Here is a 24,774-nt window from a genome sequence, read left to right on the forward strand (position 1 = left end):
TTTTGCACTATTTACGATATGATCTTTTTAGACTCGAAACAATGGTAGCCCATCTCTAGTTAAACTCGTAGTGCCATCTCGATGTTGTGATTGTGATTAAGTTAATTATTGAATGGCGGCGATTGCCAAGATCAAAGTGACAGCTGTCAGGCGAAGAAAGCAGAAATTGAACGAAAATCGTATGCGAGTATGTGCCGTATAAGAAAATGCGTCCATTTTGTTTATTTTCAATCATAAAAAGTTCAGTGTCGGCTTCGAAAAAGTAGTGAAACTCGAGGTGACCAGTGAATAATTTGTGAAATAACAAAGGTCCGAACCGTATAGATAAGCCTATATATGTTTCTCGTGCGATTCCCTCGCGCAGAGGGTGTAAAAAATTGCAGACATTGGGCGCATCGCGAGTAAGCACTTTGTCAAATTGACTACTTCTGTGTCCGGAACGAAGACGAACCCGTACAACGGTAATAACGCTGCCTACCGTGTAGTCTCGGCCGACAAACAAACGACATTCAACTCGAAAAAAGGCAAAAACGTATCCGGCAAAGAGAGGACTGTGCCCCCGGCTTCTTCACCGATAATGAACCACGTGACTGGCCAATTCAGAAAGAACGAGGACAATCCTCAAAATAATCAAAACGACGTTGAAGAAATGGATACGCAAGAGGGTGAGCCAACATTCCATAAGGGATAAATTGAAAATTCATTATTTTTGTGGTTGTCCACTTGGCAGCTTTCATGACATTCCATCGCTTTTAAGTTGTGACATTTGACAGTTTCGGTCTGATTTTTCTTTTAAAAAAGTCAATCGTCATACCGTTCTCCTTTAAATGGCCCCAGACAATGGTCATTATGTAGCTTTTTGGTAAAAATATTCATCTTCTATAATTAGATTTTTTGAAAGTTCATAATCCTGTACAAAGGTTTTGCCTAACATATTTTTGGTCTATCCCCTTTTGTTTTAATAGCATCATTTACATTTTGCCAGTAAACACACATCAATTTACTTACTATTTCTTATGGGCAAACACCCTTCATCAAACCTTTATTTTTTTTTATTGATCTCTGATGACTAGGAAATGTGTTAATGTTGATAGTCCTGCATAGGTTTATATTCAAATTGGATTTTTACAGTTTTACATCAAGAATTCCTTTAGTTTGAGGTAAACAGTTAGTTATAGTGTTGCATGTTGCATGTAAAAAATTATGGAAATATGCATGTACTTTATGATGGTCTCAGCTATGGTGTATAATTACTAAAAGAATACCTTCTAAATTGGCATGAAACTTGTAGAAGTTTAAGAAGTTGTTTAGTGAGTATAATTAATAATTTAATAAATGTCTGTTGACTAAAGACATGTTTTCACACAATCACCGCTTCGATCACAGCATAAGCATTGCTTTTTGAAATGTTAATTTATAGATTTCTTTGGCATAAAGCAAATTCTTGTGTAAAGAAGAAGATTAAATTAAAAGACCTTCACAAATCAAAAATCACAGGTCAACAACCTGGTGGCCTGTGAAGTAAATTAATCAATATTATCAATAATTTATGTTGAATGACATTTGAATATAGTCAACAGACAAGGATTCTTCTTTACCATACAAATAACTTATTTTGATTGGTACATAGCAGAGACCGAGAACACAAAAGTTGCACACTTGTGCTGTGCTTGTGCATCTATAAATTGACTTGTGTATGATGTTTTAAGTTTCTATGCTATGGGTGTGTTGGGTGAATCTGTAAATCCAGCTTTAACCTTTAAAACTGCATAAACATCTCATTTTGTATGAATAAGTTAAAATGAGACCAACTCTGTAAAAACTCTAGTAAACAAACAGTAACACCCAAATTTCTCTTAAGAGTCTCAGAGTTAAGTCTTCAGAACTCAGAATAAATCAGTAATTTCTGTCTCTTTTTTTTTCACTAACAAGTTAATATAAAACAGCAGAAGGTCAAAAAGATTTACACAACAAACTTTGTTCAAACTTGATAATTAATTTCAAAATCCAGTTAAAATGGTTAATTGTCAGTAAATGTCTTTAATTTTGTGGTAGTTGTAGCCTTGGTTGTAGTTGATTTAAATAAAGTGGCAAAGTCTTTGTTGAGATTATCCAGTGTTTGTTTGCAGAGAGAATCCCAACTCGTAAATTTCCAAAATATGAGACGTTGGCTAGAAGTTAGGAAATGTCACTGTCAATCAACCAATTACAGCCAACAATTCAGTGATTGTTGGAAATCAGTTAGAAATTGTCTCTGCAAACAATGACAATGATAAAGTGTCATTTGTTTCAAATTACATCACTACCAACAATTAAGCTCAAATCAAAATAAAATCATTATTTAAGGGAAGATTGAAACATTTTGTTATTTGTCAAATATAGCCATAATCAGTAAATAAAATTTGTCAAATGTTTTATTGCATTTCCAATTGCTCTGTATGTCTCAGTATTTTTAATATCTTAATACTTCAACACAAATTTGTGACACCCTGTACAAACTGTTTAAAATTATGTTTTAGCTAAGTGTCAATCGAATGATGGGTTTAATTTTCACACCTGAAAAACTTGCTTAAGTATTCAATGTTTCTAAATCATTTTATTATTATAAACAATGCATTAAACTAGATAATTGTAAATACAGCTGCAAGTACTGATATTGTGATTAATTAGAGTAAGTAGTGATGGGATTGGAAAGATAGGAAAGTACTTAAGTTAAAAGGGGTAAAAATTGAAATAAGTGGGAAAATCTGCTTTTATTAACTAAAATAATTACTTTTTGAAGTGTTGTATTCTCTATTAGATTATGATATAAGATAAATCTACTATAAATGCATCTTCTTTGACACTTGACAGTGTTTTGAGTTATCAGATGAAACTGTCTGTTAACTGTTCTATGATCTAAGAAAAAAAACTCTGAAAAAGATGCTATAAAGCTGACTTTCAAAGCAGAAAAAAGTTAATGTGAAATGGCATGATTCAAGAATTAAAGTTTTATATACAATTTTGATAGACTATAAAGACCAATTAAAATTAGTAAAATGCTCTGAGTGTCCTAAATGAACGTAATCTTTTGGTTAACACATGTCTTAATTGAGATACAACAGTTTACTTAATTATCTACTAAATCCTTATATTGTCTTAAAATCTAACAACCCAAGTTTAAATAAAGATCAATAAATTAACACTATTTTCTCTCTACAGTTAATAATATGGACTACATCACAGATACTGGAGGAGGTGAAATGGATCACACTCAAAATGGAGAAGTAGTCATAGGTCCTCAACTGGATCCTAACATTGTGGTCCAGGATGCAGATATGGAGGAAGACGAGGCTCGCAGCGAAGCGACGTTTCGCTTCGTTGTACCAAACTTCAGCAAGTTGAAAGACTCTATTCTGTCGAGCCCGACATTTGTGCGAAATCTTCCTTGGAAGATTATGGTCATGCCACGTAGCAGCCATAATCAGGACCGGGCTTCTCAGCGTTCTCTGGGATTTTTCTTGCAGTGCAATGGAGAAAGCGAGTCCAGTTCATGGTCGTGTTATGCGGTTGCTGAACTGCGGCTACTGTCCGTTCGGCCTGAGGTCGAGACCTTTTCTAGGAAGATCCAACATTTATTTTACTCCAAGGTGAGTAGTAGTGGACATAGTATTTAACCCTTAAACCTGGCCAAAAGTCTATTTAGTAAACCATAAAAACTGTCTGACATTTTAGTACCCTGTAAAGGTTTAAGAAACAAAAACATATCTGCACATAAGTGTTTTTAAGAACAATGACTAACTACTACTAGCCATCTGGGAAGAATTACATCACTCAATATATTTTTGCAAATATGGAATAAATAATTTTAGTCCAATGATTTTGAATACCTACTGTAATAGCAAGTTTAGTTAGTAATTTGATATTGATTAACGGCAGATACAGATAAATAAGTGTTGAGATTTTCTTATCAAATGTTTAAAACTTAATTACTGGAAATCTAGCTTGATTATAATTATAGTTGTTAAGAACAAAAGTGTAATGTGTGGTTGTTGTGTTATAGCCAATGAGGATGTAAGCATTGTTTCTGCAGTAGAAAATGACTTAGGACATTAAACTAATATTTTGTTGATTGCTAGATAAGATAAGCGGCGTTTTAAAAATAACTTGAAAAGTGGTTTTATGATACTTGCTTATTTTTCATTGTTAAGGTAGTTATTGGTCTCACGTTTTTGCCACATTTTTATTTCTACAGTAAAAAATGTTGAGAATTGATTATACCCACAGGCACAGGATGATTATCTAGGCTTATTGTCTTATGAGGTGCTCTTCTGATTACAGAGTAATCAAAATGTTTTAAGCCTTTTTTGCTAAATTACTTAATAAAATTGAAAGTCTACATACTTTTAAAATCTGCGAAAAATGACTGGTGTTTCTTATTTTTTGTGGCTTTTAGAACCAGTTTTTAGCATGAATTTGAATATAGGGTGGTTCATACATTTTTGTCCTTTTCAGAGTGTCAAAATAAGAGTGGCTCTCAGCTTTCTTGACTAAACGTTTAATCGTAGAGCTTTGGGAAATTGTTATAAAAAGTGGGCCAGAGAATCGCTAGAAAATATTTTCAGTGTCAGGAAATGTTCACAGAAGGTGTACTATTTTAACAGCTGTTTCCTACTAACAACTTTCTTCTTCAATCAATCTTGAAATAATGTGGTGAGGGCACGCCAAAAGTTGAACCACCATTGAAAAGAGCAGGGTTTTTTCTCTCACACTAGAAATGATTGTTTAAGGTTGTTTACTTTCATTCACAGGTTCACCCCAGGTATTTTGCAAATAATGACAAAAACAAATTAAAATTTTAACTTTCAGCATCCGCTATATCTGAAACTATTAACATTCTCATCAGGCATGTTTAGTAGGGCATTAAATTCGCCACGATTTTACGTGTAGTATTTCCAGTTTCTAAATTTCCTATTCTCTATGAATCCTCCCTCCTGTACTACGAGTAATATCTTGAGCTTTGCCTTATTAAACAGAAAAACTACAAAATATGTTTCTTGATATACAGTTTTAGCTTTTTCCTACTTGCATTGTAGCTAAAAAAAAAAGCAGAAATCTTGCATCTTTATTCCACATCACTCTAGGAGCATTGTCGCTTAAAGAGTAATGTCTGCGTTAACACTGCAGTAGTTTTGTCGACAGAAACAAAGAAGGAACAGTGTTTTTTATATATATTTATACACGTAGGCCAGGCATCGCGATTGAAAAACGTAGTCTTTACCGATCCCCTTAATTCTTCTGGTAATATTTTATTCAAGTCCAAATACGGTTAGAGCGTCAACTGAAGTAAAGTTTAAAAAATTCGTGGTTTTCTGTTACATGTTTAGAGAGTTCAGTTTACCATTACAACCTAAAAACTCAAAATATTTACTATTTTACAATTTTAATGACAAACAACCAATTTTTCTTACAAGCTTTTCAGATATTTACAAGCTCTGTTTCTCGTCAGTTGTAGTAATTATGGATATCTCGAAATCAAGAATTATAAGTATGTAGTTTATTTTACACTAGTTTAAAGATTATTTAAAATATTGTTCTTATGATAGTTTTTTCTCTAACAGGAAAATGATTGGGGATTTTCCCATTTTATGACATGGAATGATGTTCTCGATCCAGAAAAAGGATATATCAAAGATGACACAATAACTTTAGAAGTACACGTTGTCGCGGATGCTCCTCATGGAGTGTCTTGGGACAGTAAGAAGCATACAGGTAAATATCAGTAACATCTGAGTACCTTCTCTAGTGTTGTTGACTATATTTCCAATTTATCTAGTTTTTCATACTTCCAAACAGTAAAGCAATAATATTTGGTTGGTGTTTCAGGTTACGTAGGATTGAAAAACCAAGGAGCGACTTGTTATATGAATTCTTTGTTACAAACGTTATATTTTACGAATCAATTGAGAAAGGCTGTGTATAAGATGCCGACAGAATCGGACGACTCGACCAAATCTGTCGCTTTAGCGTTGCAAAGAGTATTTCACGAGTTGCAGTTCTGCGACAAACCAGTCGGAACCAAGAAGCTGACTAAGAGTTTTGGCTGGGAGACACTTGATTCGTTTATGCAACATGATGTCCAAGAATTTTTGAGGGTAAGGAAAAAATACGAATTTTTTTAGTTTAATGAAAGAAAGTTTAATACAGTTTCAATCATGGTTTAAATGGTTCGTTTAGAATTATTAGTTTGCATGTGTCAATACGTGCAGAGTGTTAAAATTCAAGATATTTATAAGGGTTATTGCAAATTTAATGAAGAAGAAATATTAAAAATTCTTTTGTAAAAGAAAATTCCCGGTAAGGTAGGTACCGTTTTCTGTAAATTCTTCGTGGTGAAAATTATCTTGGACCTCTACAGTTGACATTAAAAAAGACTTTTTTTGGATCAAAAAAGTAATCTTTTTTTCTCATAATACCATAGACAACTATTGAAAAAGATGAAGTGTCTAAATGGATTATAATAGCTTTACAATCTCTCAAGTTTGCACTGGGTTTTTACCAACTTTTTAATTTTTTTAGGTACTTCTAGATAAATTAGAGAGCAAAATGAAAGGTACCTGCGTCGAAGGGACAGTTCCCAAATTGTTCGAAGGAAAGATGCTTTCTTACATACGCTGCAAGAATGTCGATTACTCTAGTACACGGTCCGAAACTTTCTACGATATTCAATTGAATATTAAAGGAAAAAAGAACAGTATGTTAATGTTTTTCGAAAGTGATAAAATTTGTGCTTGTCTACTTTTGATTGTAGTCTACGAATCCTTCCAAGACTATATCGCAAAGGAATCTTTGGACGGGGATAACAAGTACGATGCCGGCGAGCACGGCCTTCAAGAAGCAGAAAAGGGCGTAGTATTTTCCTCATTTCCTCCTGTGCTGCATTTGCATCTGATGCGGTTTCAGTACGATCCTGTTACAGACTCTTCAGTAAAGTTTAACGATAGGTAGTGAAAATCTCCAACGCAGTGTTTTGTGGTTTTTTTTCTTTAAGGAAAAATTTCAGATTTGAATTTTACGAAAATATCCAATTAGACGAGTACCTTCAAGAGCAAAACCCATACGATTTGGCCCATTATACTTTGCACGCAGTGCTGGTGCACAGCGGCGACAATCACGGAGGACATTACGTGGTTTTTATTAATCCTCGAGGTGAGTTTTATATCTTTTGAAAATTAGGATGACGTCGTTGCAGCCGCAAAAAGTTTGCAATGTTGCCAAAGTGTAAAACAAAAACTTATTTTTCGTTTTAAATAAAACAATGCCAGAACCTTCTAAAAATATCCTAATCCTTCAAACATTTTTTACAATAGGGCTGTTGCACATTTTTTTTAGTTTGGTTAAATTGATTTATTAATTTTATATGAAAAACGATTCTGCAATTTGTTTCTATTTCTAACAAGGCATAACGAATTTATGACGTCACGTTTCAAATCGTGTTAGTGTGATTATTAATACTTATAATTGAGAAATTCTCAATTATTATTGAAGGGAAAATGGTTTGTCATTGTTCCAGTAAGTCCACACCAGGAAACATTAATTAAACTGCGATTAAACCAAGAAAAGTCTTTCAGATAGAATCTGTAAGTATTTCAATTTTTTAACGTAGGGAGGACTCACCTTTTTAGTGTTTAGAGGCTTCTGCTCATTTTAAACAATTTTTCTAAGTTTTAAGACTCTTGTAAAGCTCTTTTACAATTTTTTAGGATTTTGATAGTATATAGAAGCCTCTGGCAATTTTAAACGATTATTCTAATGGTTAGGGCACTTGTAGAGCCCTCAGACAATTGTTAGGAAGTTTTTGATAATATTGGGACGCTTTGGCCATTTTCAACAATTTTTCCAAGATTTACCACAACTGAAGAGGCCTCTGACAAATGTGTAGGGCGTTTTTAATGGTATTTAGAGGCTTCTGCTCATATTAAACAATTTTTCTAAGGTTTAAGACTCTTGTAAAGCTCTTTTACAATTTTTAGGAGGTTTTTGATAGTATTTAGAAGCTTCTGGCCATTTTAAACAATTTTTCTAAGGTTTACCACAATTGAACCTGAACCATTTTTAAGAAGTTTTTGACAGTATTTGAACGCTTCTGGTTATTTTCAACAATATTTATAGGGTTTACTACAATTGAAGAAGAGGTCTCTGACAAATTTTAGGAGGTTTTTGATACAACAAAAAACAAACGTTTATGACACTTGTAGAAGGCTATTATAATAGTTATTTGCGCAACTAGGGAGGAAAGTGCAACTACGTTTGCTCTCGCAAACAATTTTCAGGTTTCAAACTTCAAAGGGGCAAAAAGCAGTTTACTCCAAGGTTGCGCATCTAATTTATGAAAAAAATCTGCCGTTAAATACTATATTAATACATGGCTGAAAAAGAAGGTGTTGTTACTAAAAATATGTTTGTCAATTTGTCAAAAAAGTGTCAAACTGTCTTTAGACAGTGTGACTTTTACCGGAGGCACTTTTCTCCTCCTTAGGGAGGAAAATACTTTCAGTCTCTCTGGGAGCTAATTCTTGAAAGCAGGGAACGAAATTCTCAAGAGTTGTTAGAAGTTGAGTGTGACAGAAGAGGCTGACAATGTTGGGTTCCTGTCACATTCTATAGACCTTTCTCTTGATAACTACGTTCCTTCATTTCAAGAATACGCACTCTGGTGGCACTTTCACTCTCTATTTTTTTTTCTATAGGATTCGTAGAAAAACGATTTTTCGAAGGGTTAAGATTTGATTATTTTAAACGAGTTTTCTGAGGTTTAGAACAAATGTAACAGTCTTTTGACAATTTTCTGGCCATTTTAAGACGATTTGTCTGGGGTTTTAGGACAATTGAAGAGGTCCCTGACAAGTTTTAGGAGGTTTTCGATAGTATTTAGACTAGATGTGGCCATTATAAACGATTTTATGAGGTTTAAGACACTTGTAGAGCCCTCTCACAATTTTTAATACTAGACATTTTTAGTTTATTAGTTTAAGACGACATAGACTAATTTTCTAAAGTAAGGACACTGCTAAAGGGTTCTGGCTAGGACATTTGTAAAGATCTTTGACGAGACCTGGCTATTTTACAGGAAGTGCTTTTACACACGTTGGTGAAAAAGTGTTGATAGTGAATTAATAGTTTTAAAATCGGACCGGCGAAGTTGCTAAGTAGGAATTCTAGGCGACCACACGTGCTCTGTGACATATGAGCCGTTTTTGCATAACGTCATATTTGCATAGAAGGCGATGACTTTTAATAATAATTATTATTTTTTTGTGAATATGCTATTGACATGTTTCTAAACGATCTATACACTAATGTTCAGAAACATTTCAACCAAAAATAAATTTGGTGCAAAACTTTTGTTGCCGGAGGCATCTAGGATCCCATTAGATAAGAGAAAATTTGAGAACAATAGCAAGCGCGATGGCAACAAAATGTCGAAAATCTCAGCTATATAAATCTTGCCACAGCGCTTATTGCTGCCTCTCCAATAAACGTCAAATCAAATTGATTGTTATGCAAGCAACGTTGCTTTATCATTGTTTATTTTGTTAAAATTTACGACGTCATCCCTGTTTTATCTGAATTTCGATATAATATAATTCTTCTTTTCGTACCAAACTTATAATTCATTCAGGAGATGGTAAGTGGTGCAAGTTCGACGACGATGTGGTGTCCCGGTGTACTAAAACGGAAGCCATCGAACATAATTATGGCGGACACGATGAAGATATTAACATGATGAACGTGAAACATTGCACCAATGCTTACATGTTGGTTTATATTAGGGATTCAGAGCTGCCCAACGTTCTGCAAGAGGTGATTCTATCAAATGTTATCAAATCAATTTTTATTAAGGAATATTTGTATTTGTCTTAGGTTACTGACGCTGATATACCTAGCGAACTTGCAGATAGGTTGGCTGAAGAAAAACGTATGGAGCAGGTCAGAAGGAAAGAGAGGAATGAAGCTCATTTGTATATGACAATCCAGGTAAGTGAGCTGATTTTAAAAAGATTTTTTTAGTTCCATATTTTTTTATTTCTCTTGATTGATAATTCAATCACATTGTTCTTAGATCTCATGTTATGAGTAAATTCACTTTTAACTGTTTTTTTTGGAAAATGGAATGCGCGCTACCTCTACAAGAACTGTGATTTTTTTTGGCCACCCATTTCGAATTTAAATAACATATTTTGATGCGGCTTGGACTATCATTGAGGTTGATTTTGATTTTTTTGAACTATACATAGTATGGCTACGAGATTTTTTTTTATTAGTAAATGTGGCCAAGAGAAAATGCTGGAAATAATTTTCAGATTTCTAAATCCACCCCTAGGGTGCGTTACGAAACAACTAAAATAAAAAATGTCCGAAAACTCTAACAATTTAAATAGAAAGGTATAATACAAATATCATAAAAGTAATCCCCTATTCTCCTACGAAGAATTTATCTTTTTAACTATTTTTTCTATCTCTTTAAATAAAGAGGTGGGGGTAGTTCAATATTTTATCTAAACAGATTAAATGGAGTTCTGTTGCGGCAAAGATAGCGGTTTTTACAGCAATTCAATTCAAACGGCTTGCCTTGAGGAGGCAAAAATAAATTTTGCTATACGTCGACTATACTGTAAAGTTTAATTTCGAGTACAAATTCAACTCCCAGGAAAAAAAAGAAATCTTAGGCTATTCAACCGACGATTGTAAATCACAAAATATAAACTTATTTAGGGGTGATATGAATTGCGATTTTTGGGAGAATTGAAAGTATTCAGTTTCAAATTAAAATAATTTGCTCAGTTTTTAAACGGTTCTAATCATCACGATCACTACCCTGTTTTATCAGTCGATTACGTAAAATTACCCGCCTTAGGAATCATACAATTAAAATTTTGGGTTTAGCACGAATTCCATAGTATATTACAGAGCGATATATTTAATTTCAGGTACTTCTAGAAGACCAATTTGATGGCCATCAAGGTAACGATCTTTACGATCCGGAACACGCTCAGTTTCGCATTTTCAAAATTCGCAAGCTGGCGACAGTGGCCGAAATGATGGAAATGCTGGCGGACGCTTTCAAGTATCCACCAGAACAGATGCGTCCGTGGCCGTTTTCGCAAAGGTTTCTCACCGCAATCGAATCAAACAATTTGCAAAGGACTAAAAACTGAATACTCTCAGGTCGAACCAGACGATAAGACCTGGCGTGCTTGACTTGGAGGGCGACGTACACAAAACTGTGATCGACGCCGCTGAAATGGTTAATCCCTGGAACATATTTTTGGAATTGCTGCCTCCTGACTCTGGTATGACCAGTCTTCCCGCATTTGAGAAGGTATATTGAATTAAGTTTAGTTTTTTAATTTCTCGTTATCCCAAATAGAGATGGTCCAAGGTAATTTTCTCCACGAAGAAACTATGGAAGATGGTAAATTATCGAAAAGTTTCTTCTTTGTTTAATTCTGATTTTTGATTAATTGATTAATGATTTTTGAAGCATCATCTTCAGATTTAATTTGCACAAATAAATTCAAAACAGAATATTTGTGAAATACATTTTTATTAACAAAATTTTAAACTATTAAAACAAAAGAAACATGTCTAACTACTTGTTACATCTAACAGCATAACTAAACAGAAGTTTCATGTAGATTCCAAAAATTAATGAAAAGTATGACTCTGCAACAATTCAGACAATGGAATTCCGGACGAGTAGTCGCGGCGTTTTAAACTCACGGCAAACCGAAAAATGTCAGCTTTTCAGACTCTAAAACATCTTTTCTACTTGGAAACTTTTGATGTGCATTCATTAGCCTTTTCTTCAACCATCTCGTAAATTTACCTACAATTCTTTAAATTCTCTTTGGTATTTTCTCCAAAAAAAAAATCCGAGAATTATCCATCTCTAATCACAGGTGGGCTCACAAACATATTTTCACATGGACATAATAACAAATGTATGTACCCTGCTTTGAATAACGCCTATAGGTTTTACTTTGCCTAGGAGACCGATGTATTGCTGTTCTTCAAAATGTACGATCCGAAGCAAAAGAAAATTCATTACTGCGGCCACGCTTACGTTCCAGTCACGAGAAAATTGTGTGAACTAGTGCCGTTGCTCAACGAGAGAGCGGGTTTTGCGCCCGACACCGAACTGCTTCTGTACGAGGAAGTGAGGCCTAATATGATAGAGAAAATTAGTACTTATAGTGAACCCATAGAGAAGGTAAGCCCGGTGCCTTTGGGTTTTGGGTAAGTGCTAATGGTTTATGTCTCTGATCAGATTTTAGATGAATTGATGGATGGTGATATAATTATTTTTGAAAAAGACGAGGGCGATGTAAATTCAGACTTACCCACTTGTATAGATTATTATAAGGACCTTTTTTACCGAGTAGAAGTTACGTTTGTAGACAAAACGATACCTAACGATCAAGGTCCGTTTTAGTTTTACTTTCTGTGTTCATTTCTGTAAGCCATTTTTATAACTATGCAGGTTTTACGATGGAATTATCACAGAGGATGACATACGATCAATTTGCTAGAGCGGTAGCTCAACGAGTAGGTATGACTGATCCGTATTTGTTACAGTTCTTCAAGTCTCAGAGGTGAGTTTTTCTTTTGTGTTTTTTATATGTATCTGGAATAGTATATTATTATAGTTATAATTTAAAAAAATCAATATTTCTGGAAAGTTCACTACCTTGTTTAACAAAATATGTGTGCTTGCGTAAGAAATGTAACTGTCACTTATACTCTTGACTTTACTGACTACCCTGTTCGTCACAGGCCTCGTGACAGTGACGTAACAATTCTCGTTACTTTTCTATTACTTGTGAACCGAGCGAGATGGAAATCCTTAAGTTTGTGATTGTTTGAATTGGGATCCGGGCGCAATTGAAAATCATCAATTTTGATATTTGGACTTTTGTTAGCAGTTTTGTACTTGAAAGTCCCCTAACTCTTCCATTCCTTTTTACTTTCTGCATTGTTACTGCAGGTTTACCATAAAGAAAGTAACAAGCGCACTCCACAATCATAGTTAACACCACGTCCTGCACGATTTTAGTAAATTAATAACAACACTGATTTTATGTGTCGGAATTATTGTTTATTTATATTATGTTTCTAACAGTTTGCACTTAACCTTACGTTTCCTAGCTAAATCGGCAAAAGAAATGAAGAGTTGTTTGAATATGTTTTTTACGCTCAAGCTGGCAACCACAAAATACCAAAGAAAATCGTCGGAACTAATCTAAAATGTACAGGGTGTTCCAATAAGCCGTGCACGCTGTGTTTCTCTAAAACTATACATAGTAGCTCTTTGGGAAAAATTCTGTATAGTAAATGTGGCTATGAGAAATAATTTTCAGCTTTCTAAACCTACCGCTAGGGGGCGTTTAAATACCTTTAAAATGAAAAATGTCCAAAAACTTTAAAAATTTGAATAGAATGGTATAGCAAAAATACCATGAACGTAATTGTACGTAACTCTTCCTATGAAGTGGTGAGGATGGTCCAAATGTTGCTTTGACAGAAATGGAATATCTCGAAAGCGGCTGATCGTAGACTTTTTTTGCGCCATTTTTTTATCCTTTAAAATGTCCTGACACACATGTTCAATTTAGTTTTGGGTCTTTCCTGTAGAGGGCGTCTTTCCAAAATTTACGCTTTTATCCTAGATATCTCGAAAAAGTCAATTGCAATGATATTGCTTTCTATTTCTATTTCCTAAAGAATCTGATTATCTATCGTGGTGTGAAAACTGCAGTAACATGAGATATTAGAGAAAAATCGCTTAAAAAGACCTTTCTATAGTTGTAAACATCACTTTACTGACTAAATAAGATTAATATATGTTTAAATAGGGTGGTTATAATAAAATGTACCAGGGTTCTCTTTAAGATGTTAGTTTATTCAGGGTTGCGTCCATAAATTCAAAAAACAAACAAAAATGCGTAAAATGGAAACGCAGTTGCTTCCACAATTACTGTTATTATAACCAGCCATTTTGAAACATATGATAATCTTATTTAGTTAGTAATGTAATATTTACAACTCTGTAAAAAGGCCTTTTTTAACGATTTTTCAAAGATTTCTTGTGTTGCAGAAGAGATAGAGTACTGCAGTTTTCTGCTGTGAAGATAATCGGATTCTTTATAGAATAGGGAATAGAAAGCATTATCATTGCATTTGATTTTTTCGAGATAACTAGGATAAAACCGTACATTTTGGAAAAATGCCCTCTACAGGAAAGACGATAAACTAAATTGAACATGTATGTTGAGAGGCCTTAAAGAACAGAAAATGCTCTTTAAAATGTCGACAGAAAAAAAAGTTAAATAGCAAAATTGTTTGTTGAGAACAGCCAATTACGTTCATCGTATTTCTGCTATACCATTCCATTAAAATGTTTAGTAGAGTTTTTTGACATTTTTCGTTTTAGTGGTATCAAACCTAACTGTGGATTTAGAAAGATGAAAATTATTTTCAGCGTTTTCTCGTGGATAGAATTTACTAGACAAATTTTTTTCCCAAATTGCTACTATGTATAGTATACGAAAAACAGCCGCTTGGCTTATTGAAACACCGTGAACAGGTGTATAACAAGCATACAAACCAACTTAAATTTAAGTATAAATTGAGTCAAGATTTGATTTTCTACATTCCACACCAGACAAGAAAGCTAAATGGAAATCCGTTTCTTTGTAATCTAATCTCACTTTATCCGTTTTTATTTTAAGGTTGGCTGGGCAAAAAGATCAAATTTGCGTGAATAAATTTAGAACAAGTTCTATTTTCTGAAGAAATTGACGTGAATTTATTCACGACGAATTTGATATCAAATTTTGTTCTACACTAGCACAATTATTAGTCCATAACGTGGCTTCGTGAATAAATTCATTAATTTATTCTCGTCAATTCGTCGGTGCAAAGCTGGTATAAGACAGAGTGAATTTCAGTGTTACACAATTAATATTGTCACTGTCTTACCCTGGGCCAGAGATTATTTTTGACACAGCATAAAGAATGTAATATCCGAAGTTGATGGAAGTAGTTCAACATATTATTTTATCTAATCTGCTGGCTAGTTGATTCTGACCAACTTTTTAGGGTACCATTTGAATTGAAATATTTTTAAAATAAACAAAGATTAAAATATCCGGTTTGTAGTATCGATTAAGGCCATTTATCGAGAATATATTCCGGTTTGGTACTTTGCAAGTCATCTATTAAAATGTTAACTATTAAATTGTCAGACAGTGTGTTCAACAATCTGAGCATTTAACATCCAACATCAAAAATCATAGTTTGTTATCAATATCTGTTTGATGTTGAGAGCTAAGTGTTTTGAATCTGAAGTCGGTGTTTTTGTTGACACATTTACGTTAAATAATGAGTCTAAATTCTAACCATATAATTTAGCATTGTATATGAATTTGACAGTAACATGTCATTACACATCCGTTAGCAAGGTATTCATCCCAAAATACTCATATACACGTTTTATCCAGTCCGTTTCCAGCTATCTGAGTTTAAACTTGGAAATTTGATCATAATTGTTTTTGTTATTTGGTAGTCTTTTTACTTTTTATAGAAAAAATTTTTTTCCTTAACAGTTACAAGGATAGTCCAGGACACCCATTGCGCTGTACTTTCGAAGGAACACTAAAAGATCTATTAGTCTACAGTAAACCTAAAGTTCCCAAAAAGATCTTTTATCAACAGCTTAGCATCCGGGTGAACGAGCTCGAAAATAAGAAGCAATTTAAATGTATTTATGTTGGCGCTTACATGAAAGACGAAAAAGAGCTGATACTGTATCCTAATAAAAATGGCACGGTCGCCGATCTATTAGAGGAAGCTAAAAAGCAAATAGAGTTTAGTGAGGATAGTTCCGGCAAACTAAGGCATGTTACACATTTTTTGAGTTTGAGAAATTATTTATAAAAATCAAATATTGTAGGTTTACTGAATTAAATTGTAATAAGCTGTCGATGGGCCCCAAAGAAGACACTCCCTTGGACTCTCTACAACAAAGTAAAGTTTATAGAGTAGAAGAAGTTCCTAAGTAAGTTTTCACGCTGGGCTGTCAACTTTAGAACTAATAAAAACGGTAAATTTAGGGAAGAAGCAAATTTAGCTGAAGACGAAATGCTCGTACCTGTGGCGCATTTCCACAAAGACGTCTTTGCCACGTTCGGTGTCCCGTTCTTTGTTAAAGTTAAACACGGCGAGCCGTTTAGTAAAGTTAAAGGTTAATATGTGGTAAAAGTTTGAAATTGATTGCGATATTAACGAGTTTTTGTGTTTGCAGAACGTATTCAAAAGAAAGTAGACGTGCCAGAAAAAGAGTGGGAAAAATTTAAGTTTGCGATCGTAGCGATGGGCCGTTCTCAAGTGATACCAGAAGATGAGTATGTAGTAAATCTAAGTGATTTTAGGCCGGTTCCTTCTCAAGGTGAGTAATACGATTTTTTTATTGTTCACTTTGTTATAACAAATTTTTTGGTAATTCTTAAAAGCTTGCATTTTAATGCGGTTTCTACTGTGATTGGATTTCATTTATTGGCTTTTTTGCTGGCTGAAAAGCTTCGACTTTAATGCACTGTAACTGAAATAACAGGGTAGGAAAGAAGCGGGTGCAAAAATGTGAATTTTTCCAGTAGTTTCCAATTAACCAATAACTTATTTTTGGTTTGGTTTTAACATAAGGTTGTTATTGTCAATATCTCGGGTCATTTTTAGGCGTTTTGAACGCATCAGCAGCTTTATATCTGGCATTCTAATGTCGTTGTATGTCCAACATTATTTATCACATAATAGTATTTAAGTTTAATTTAATAAGTTTTTCTGCTCTCACTTACGATTACTCCTAATCGTAACGTCCGATCACGTTACGATTAATCGTTCAAGGGAGTTGGCTTAAAATTATGTTACACTATAGACTAAATGAAAAGTACAGACACCCAGCGCAATGTAATTAAAGTGGCACCCGAAACAGAAGCCGTTTACGCTTCAAGGGCTTCCTAATGTATTTTGCAGGGTTGGGGCTATCGAAAATTATACATTTGCGACATTGTTGGAACGTGAGGTTAGAGAGGAAAGTCCTTATTCTCGTCCTTATCATATTATATCTATATAAGATATTTTTAAAGTCACGTAACTCTTTTTCCAGTGAAAATGGTCACCTGACGATTTTCAGTAATACAATCATCTAACATTTTTTTTTAAAAGGTAGCACGATTTTTTTTTAACTTTAAAACGAAATCCTAAAAGTCATCTGACTGTTTTAAACGGCAAAATCGTATTTGAGAGATCTCCCAACCGTTTTTTAGTTTTAAACATTAAATTACGTGACTATTTTTAAGGTTGGTCCCATACGTCACCTGACAGTTTTTACATTTAAACCGATATTTTTAGTCACGTGACTTTCTTAAGATCAAGAATGGAATTCATATTTTATTAAGTATAAAATTTAGCGTCCAACGGTGAATGAGTTAAATGCGGCACTAGTATTACCCGCCAAAACCCTTGATAAATATTAAAAATAAACTAATAAAAAATAACTACAACAAAGTGAAACACAATAATTAAATAAAGCACACACAAAATCTGATATCATTTGCATATAAAGAAGAAATAAGTGTAATTTATCAACTAAACGCCGCATTAAAACTCATGTTTTCCAACAGTCAAAAAATCGGAATAGGGTCATCAACTATAGTCCAATTTTCCGTTCAAAACATTAATATTGTAAAGTTTCCTGTTTAAAAATTTGTTTTAAGTGATAATTTTAAACTTTACGCCGCTAGTTTTTTTTATAACAAGCTGATTAAATACTAAATTGAGCTTGACACACCCCTGTGCGTGACGTATGTGTGGGACAATTCAATATGCTAACGTAGGTGGAAATCTACATTCATAAGCACATTGTGTATTGGGGGGTGTTACCACCTGCATTTCATATGAAGGAAGGAAATTGTCATTTTTCTTATGTTTAAATGCTTCTAAAGCCGAAATACGTGTTAATTTTTTTTGAGGTGCTATCCATTAACAAAATAAAAACAAATTGCGTCTGGATTTAAAATTAAGCGATTATGCGTTTAGTGGTGTCATCTTTCGCTGCTTACTTAAATTAATTTTCAGTTCCATTGCTACTGTTTGTCTATACTATCATTTAGTCTGTGGTTTATGTGGTCATTTTAGTAAAAAACTGGTGCAAATCCACTTCTATCTTTTGAGTTTAGTACGGTTATCACCAAATGTGAGACACATATTTTCAAGTAATTGTTTTAATTTCAGTTGGTACACCTCGACCATGGTTGGGCTTAGACCATGTAAACAAGGCCCCAAAACGAACCCGGTTTAACTACCTGGAAAAAGCTATCAAGATATATAACTGATATTAAAATTAGACTGAGACGGCGCGAATAGTATAGCGGAAACGCCGCCTTCTCAACGAGGTTGCGGAAAAGAACTACACCAAACAGTTCCGGATTTCAGTGTCGTTGCCAATCCCCCTAAATTGCGTTAAGTAAGGAGGTAAAACCGCCTTTAATGGCAAAATTAGTGTTGTGAGACACGTATAACAAATAAATCATGCCACTCTAATTTTTTTACTCTTATTGTTGTGTTAAATTATGGTTTTCTTCAAAATTAACTGCGACGCATATGATGCGAACTGTACGCTCAGTTGTTATTGAAACTTTGTAAATTGTTTTTTTTTATGTATCTTTATACATTGTTTTAGTGGAGTGTAATTTCATTAAAGTCAGCTGCTAATTTTGCCAAAAAAAAAAAATGTTTGAGTCTAGAGTGTGAGTCAATGAGCCGCGCTTCAATTCATTATAGTTAACGTTATTTTCGTATAAGAGCGAAATGTCGCTTCAATTTAACACGTTATTTGTAAATAATATTTATTGGACTGAAGAGGTCGTTTTAAAAATATATATTTACGGAAGAATTAATCACGTTACGGTTTATTTTACTTGTAAAAAAAAAACATTCGTTTGTATTAACAACATTTGAACTTCGGATCTCTATTTTCAACTCGACACTTCCTTGAATATGCCGCGCAGTTTGACCGTATACGAAAATTGTTTTTTATTTTTGTTTATGGTAAATATGCGTTTACAATAAACACAAATTTCCAAGTCAATATTAATACTACAGCTTTGGAACTTAATCTTAGTATGTAGTAGTTTTTTTCTTTTTTGGGAGTTGGATCGGGTTTACGTAGAATCTAACTACAACAGTATAGCCGACGTTTCGCAAATTTATTTTTGCATCTCCAGGGCCTATGGTATACAAAAAAAGGGAGTTAAAACTCCAACTCCCAAAGCTACTACATACTATCAGACCGAGGATCGTAAACCAAAAATCACTTAATCTTAGTATTTTATGGTTTTTATACATTTAATTCGAGGATTGGTTAAATTGTGGCAAATGGGCGTTTTTAATCGTTGTAATGAAAAATTTTAGTATTTCGATACTTCTGGAGTTTATGAACCGAAAAATCCCATTTTATTAAATGTCTCCAAAACTATAATAATAACATCAAAATGAATGCAAGACATGAAGCCACTTTTTAAGTGCGGTTTTTTGGTAAAATATTTTGACCGACATATTTGATTTTGAGAGAAATGAAATGAGCATTTAAAATGACGTATAACTTTACAGGCTTATATTTTTATGAAGATTGCAAGAATAAATTTTGCAAAACGTGGCCTAAACTGTGAAATTTGATTTCCAAGATTCCATCATCAAGTTCCTGATTTCAGTCTGTCACTATGTCTGAACTATAGGACAGTTAATAACAGTAAATAACAAGCAAATCACATAAATGCGGAAAAACAAAAAAATAATGACGTGACAATGTAATGACTGATAAATCTTTTGAATGTGACGTTTGCTTCTTATGACATTCAAAACCTTTATCTGTCTATTAGCAATGTTACGCCATCTTATTTTTGTTATATTTTCCGCATATGAACTATTTTGCAAAAGTAATGACATTGACTTGCAATAATTTGATTGTTTTAGAAAAAAGAGTTAATTGATGAAATTGGTATTGATGATGAGAGTGATCAATGAATTTTAGATTTTCTTGTAGGAATTAATAATCAGTCATCAGGCTTCTCTTCTATGCTTTGGATTGTGCTGGTTTGAGTCTCTAATTTTTGGTAAAGCTTTTGGTTTTCTTGAGTCAAAAGTTTTACTGGAGCTGTCAATTCGGTATTGCCTGCTCTCAATTCTTCAATTTCTGGAAAACAAAGCGTAAAACTTTAGTTGCAATGATTACCTGATCATACCTAAAACATCTTGTCTCATAGTGTTCAGCGCCTTTTGGCAAATTTGGTACTTTTCATTTATTTGATTAAGTCTGGCCTTATAGTCCCAATCAGGGATTTTTTTAAACATCTTGGGTTTTGTTGCTCCATCTTGGGCATGACTGTCCAAAGGTCGTTTTGCACCCATTGCTGGTTTGGTGGTTTTAGAAGTGGCTGTTTTTGGGATGGCTGGGGCTGTTTTGATGGGTGCAGCCCTAGCTCCCAAATTAAGTTTGACCTTAGGTAAAGTCAAGCTTAATTTGCGAGCTTATTTTAGGATTGTTTAATGGCTGCTGATCTTTAACAGCCATTAAACAATCCTAGACTGAAATTCGAGACAGAGGTCGAACGTCTTAAAGGGGCTCTCATAATTGCATTTTGATATGTGGAAGCTGGAGCTTCCTGAGCTTTGGATAATAAAACTCTATTCTCAGGGTTTAAGCTTCAAATCAAACAAAGTAAAATTTAGATTGATTTTTCTAACAGAAAAGTTCTTGTCCATGCAAAATACAACTAAAAAATTAAATTGAAATTTACTAACTATTAACCCTGTACTTTTTAATTTATTACCAATTTTAGAACCATTTTATTTTATTTTTTTTAGGTTGCTTCTTGACTCTAATATTCTTTTTTTTATTAAAAACTTGCTTAATTTAAAATGTCATCATTTTAGTGTCCACACTGTATAGATCGAATAAATGTCATTCTTCTGCTTTTAATGATTTTTGAGCTATTTGAGAAAAAGAAAATTTTTGGTTTTATTCGAATATCTCCGGAAGTATTCAAAATGTTTTAATTTTTCAAACCTACTTTTACTCTACGATCAAATGCGCCCGTTTACCTCTATTTAACCAACGCTGTATCTTTAACGGTATTCGATATCAATATACCCATTTTTCCTGAACACCCTGTAGACAGGATATCCGTTTTTTGAGTCCCACATACAAGAAATGTTAAATTAAAGGAAGGTTGTCCAGTTCGTAGTTCAATCAATGTTATTTATATAAATGTGTATTCTTTGACACTTTTTTTCCTATACAACGGAGCAATATTATGTTTGACAGCCGACGTTTCGATTTTCGTCCACGTCATCACCTTTCACTATTGGATTTTTACATATTTGAGTTGAGCTTATTTTTTGATCATAGTGATGTTTCGTAAGTTGCAATTTATTTTTGTAATCAAGCTTAAATTAAACGTCTGTTTTTACAAAACGCGCCTGGAAATTTGTACAACGTGCAGTCAAATTCAGACACTTCTCCACGTGATATCATTGCCCTGTGCAAACAGGAAGATCATGTGACCAACTGCCTAAAAACGTCACCTAGCGCGTACAGTCTTTGCATTCGATTGATACCATGACAAAGCACTTGAAAAATATTATTTTTGTTATTTTCCCTAAATTTACTATAACATAATCGTAATCAGAAAAAGTGCTCCATTCAAATAGGTAAAAACCAAATAACTTTTTCCGAACTAGGCAATTTTACTTCAATTTAACGTTGTATCCCATTGTAAGACTCGCAAGTCACTCACTCCTAGTCACTTTGTAAATCACAATTAACGTTTTGGTTAATAATTTAATTTGAATGAACATGAATGCTGTCTCGATGCGGTCAAACCTCGTGAAAATATACACAGTGATGGTATCTTAAAAATAACTAATCTAATCAGTTAAATCAATATTTTTTCCTACTTGTGTGCGATAAAGTGCACTTATACTATGCAGCACTAATTTGAATTGTAAAAGAGAGTATTTTTTTGCGGTAAAAATACTTTTTGTTCAAAACGGACGTGAAGTACTCACTTACCACCTAATACATGTGGAAAGCGTATTTTTTCGCAAGCGTGCGCAAATTCTAATTTTCCGCACTATTTTTGTTTTTGAAACGTGGACTTTGCCGCATTACTGCCAGAAAGAATAGAGTGGAAAATTTAAAATATAATAATTTTGTTTTTCAATTCTTGTCTAATCTATGTTTCTATCACGTGCTAGAAAGTATCACTTTTCGCACTTGTTAGGAAAGTAACCATTCCCGTCATCAACTGCAGCTTTCCGCATTTTGTTGTATCCAAGTTATAAATTATTAGAGATTATGCAATGTTGCCGGATCAACCTAAAAAATAACAACTGATTTTAAATGGAATGTATCTAATACAATTTTTGAGTCGGTTAGAACTTCTTAATACTTAATTTGCACTGTTTTCCAGAGTTTTAATAAAAGTCGTGGTTTTGCCAGTAAAACGCTAGTTCCAAGACCTGAAAGATTTGCCAATGTAGCCTGTCAAAAATTGACAGGCATATTTTTATTAAATATCTGAGAAACGGGACAAAATTAGTATAGAGATGTATTAGTAAGATTTACTAACCAAGGAATTTAAAAGTAGGTCCTTGTTTTGGGAGGACATTTTGAAAAAAACTGTAATGATCTATTACACTAGATACTTTTAATATACCATCACCCTGTATAACCTTCAGTCAACTTTATTCTTTCATATTTAATTTGAAGATATTTTGGGGGATATTATCAAACAATGGACATTATTACAGATAGAACAAGTTCTGTTGAACGCAAAGATGAGTTAAATCTCACTCGATTAGTTTGATACCCCTAGTGCGGCCGTTTTTTTTTTTGTTTTATTAACGGGAGAGTCACATATTGTTTAAGTATATTATTGTGGTTTTATATGAAAATGATTACGCAGCTTTTACTTTGTATAAATTTTGTATGAAATCTGTATTGTATTTTGTTGTCGATATTTCATTGTATATTTTCGTTGAAGAAGATCCAGCTTAGGTAAAAATAGTATTGCAATAAATAACTTTTAAAAATCATTCAATTTTGTTTGTGTTTTTTGCTTAAATTTTACCACAGTTTTAAGATAGGTACATCAGCATGTAGAAATGTGCGTCAATTAAATTGAAGTTGAGCAATTTGGAGTACAATAAAATGCAGCTTGAACAATTTTGAGTATTCCCTGAGTTATCCAAACAAAACCGAAATTAGTTTTAATTTTTTTGCTAAATTATTTGATAAGATATCTGAAAAAAATTATATTTTTCCTTTTCTACAAAGTGGCAATATCCGATTTTATATCCGGCGTTTCGGTGTTAAGTTGCCATCATCAACTTCTTTACCAGAATTTTTGCATAATCGTTTTGAACCCTTTGTTCTGATTAAGACGATGTACGAGTATAGGTATTGTGTTATGGTAAGTATTAGTAGTATTGCAAATTTCGCAAAAATCCCACAAATTATGACTCTACAAAGTGCGCCTTGAAAGTAACATGTAATTATTAACAAGATAATTTTATAAATTATAGAAAAAAAATTTTGCCCAAAGAAAATTACAAACAACATTTTAAAATAGCTTATACGAAAAAATAAGTTAGGAATATGCTAAGGAAATTTGACACCTATGACTTAACTAAGTTAAGTTTAGATTAGAATTCAGATGCACAATACTGTATTCTATTATGTATATTTCTCATTATTGATTTAAAACTTAAAGTGTTGTTCCCTCTGTCTCACAAATCCATTTACGTTTATACTTTAAGTGATCTTTGATTGCATACCTAAGTTATAGCCTTTATACTCTGGTACTGGTTTTTAAATTATTTTCAGATAATCTTTTGAAAAGAGAAAAGGTCAACAGCCGATGACAATATGGCAAAGTTTAAAAACCTCTGACTTTCAAGTCGCTTTCAGGTCCCAGCAGATTTGCGATAGCCAAAGACAGTGTGGAGAAAAGTGGAGATTCTCTAATTAAAAAAAACATGGTGACGATAAACTTAATTTCCATCACACGATTCAGCACCAAAAAGAGAAATCCAAATATCTTAACATTTTAGTTTTGGGGGCCATTTAACAGGAAATGTATATTAAAGCGGTACATATAGAAAAGTGATCATAAAACATAGTGTACCTTTTCAGTTCTCACCTATTATTACCTTTTTCGAGCGAATTCCTAGAAAAATAAACAGCACACAAAAGGTTGCCTGCGGGTTAATGAATGTAAAGCAACAGGTTCTTTGTTATGATCGGCGGACTCGGGCATCTCCCGTATATACCTTTTCGGTACCATCACGGAAGATTGTTCTATGACAGTGTTGCCAAATGTTATCTTAAATCTTTCGTTCGAGTTCAGATTTTAATATCAAAGATAGTGGGTTTTCAAATAGCATTGCTATAGTTTTAGTATTTACCACCATACAGAAAGTGACCCAACGAAAAGGTCGCACCCCTACTAATGACTTTCCTGGTAGATTTGGGAAAAAAAAACGCGTAACATTTATAGGGGCACACCTTGTCCACTAACATACTATTATACAGGGTGATTCATAAAGAACATAGCACGTCACACTTTTGATTTTTAAATGGGAACCTACTAGGTGCTACACTCCTGCGTGACG

The 24,774-nt window shown here is 33.5% G+C and overlaps 1 protein-coding gene across 4 annotated transcripts; it reads left to right on the forward strand.

Annotated features, from left to right (window-relative positions):
• The first annotated feature begins 135 nt into the window (after nt 1-135).
• Nucleotides 136-23,196, forward strand: Usp7 (Ubiquitin-specific protease 7). Of its 4 annotated transcripts, none has more exons than XM_081991216.1 (19): nt 136-665; nt 3,202-3,629; nt 5,601-5,751; nt 5,866-6,134; nt 6,559-6,733; nt 6,791-6,983; nt 7,043-7,188; nt 9,662-9,843; nt 9,904-10,017; nt 10,971-11,149; nt 11,209-11,362; nt 12,032-12,253; nt 12,311-12,464; nt 12,524-12,635; nt 15,648-15,938; nt 15,995-16,099; nt 16,155-16,285; nt 16,346-16,489; nt 18,334-23,196. In XM_081991216.1, the coding sequence occupies exons 1-19, from the start codon at nt 578-580 to the stop codon at nt 18,432-18,434; spliced, it is 3,339 nt and encodes a 1,112-aa protein (XP_081847342.1). In that variant the 5' UTR covers nt 136-577; the 3' UTR covers nt 18,435-23,196. The 4 variants fall into 4 exon arrangements, with proteins under 4 accessions (XP_081847342.1, XP_081847351.1, XP_081847357.1 ...); XM_081991225.1 differs by having other exon boundaries at nt 12,035-12,253; XM_081991231.1 differs by lacking the exon at nt 136-665 and adding an exon at nt 748-862.
• Nucleotides 23,197-24,774: the final 1,578 nt, after the last annotated feature.

This window comes from Ips typographus, linkage group LG1, assembly GCF_016097725.1.
Source record: "Ips typographus isolate SLU linkage group LG1, UJ_Ityp_2.0, whole genome shotgun sequence".
NCBI classification, from domain to species: Eukaryota; Metazoa; Arthropoda; class Insecta; order Coleoptera; family Curculionidae; genus Ips; species Ips typographus.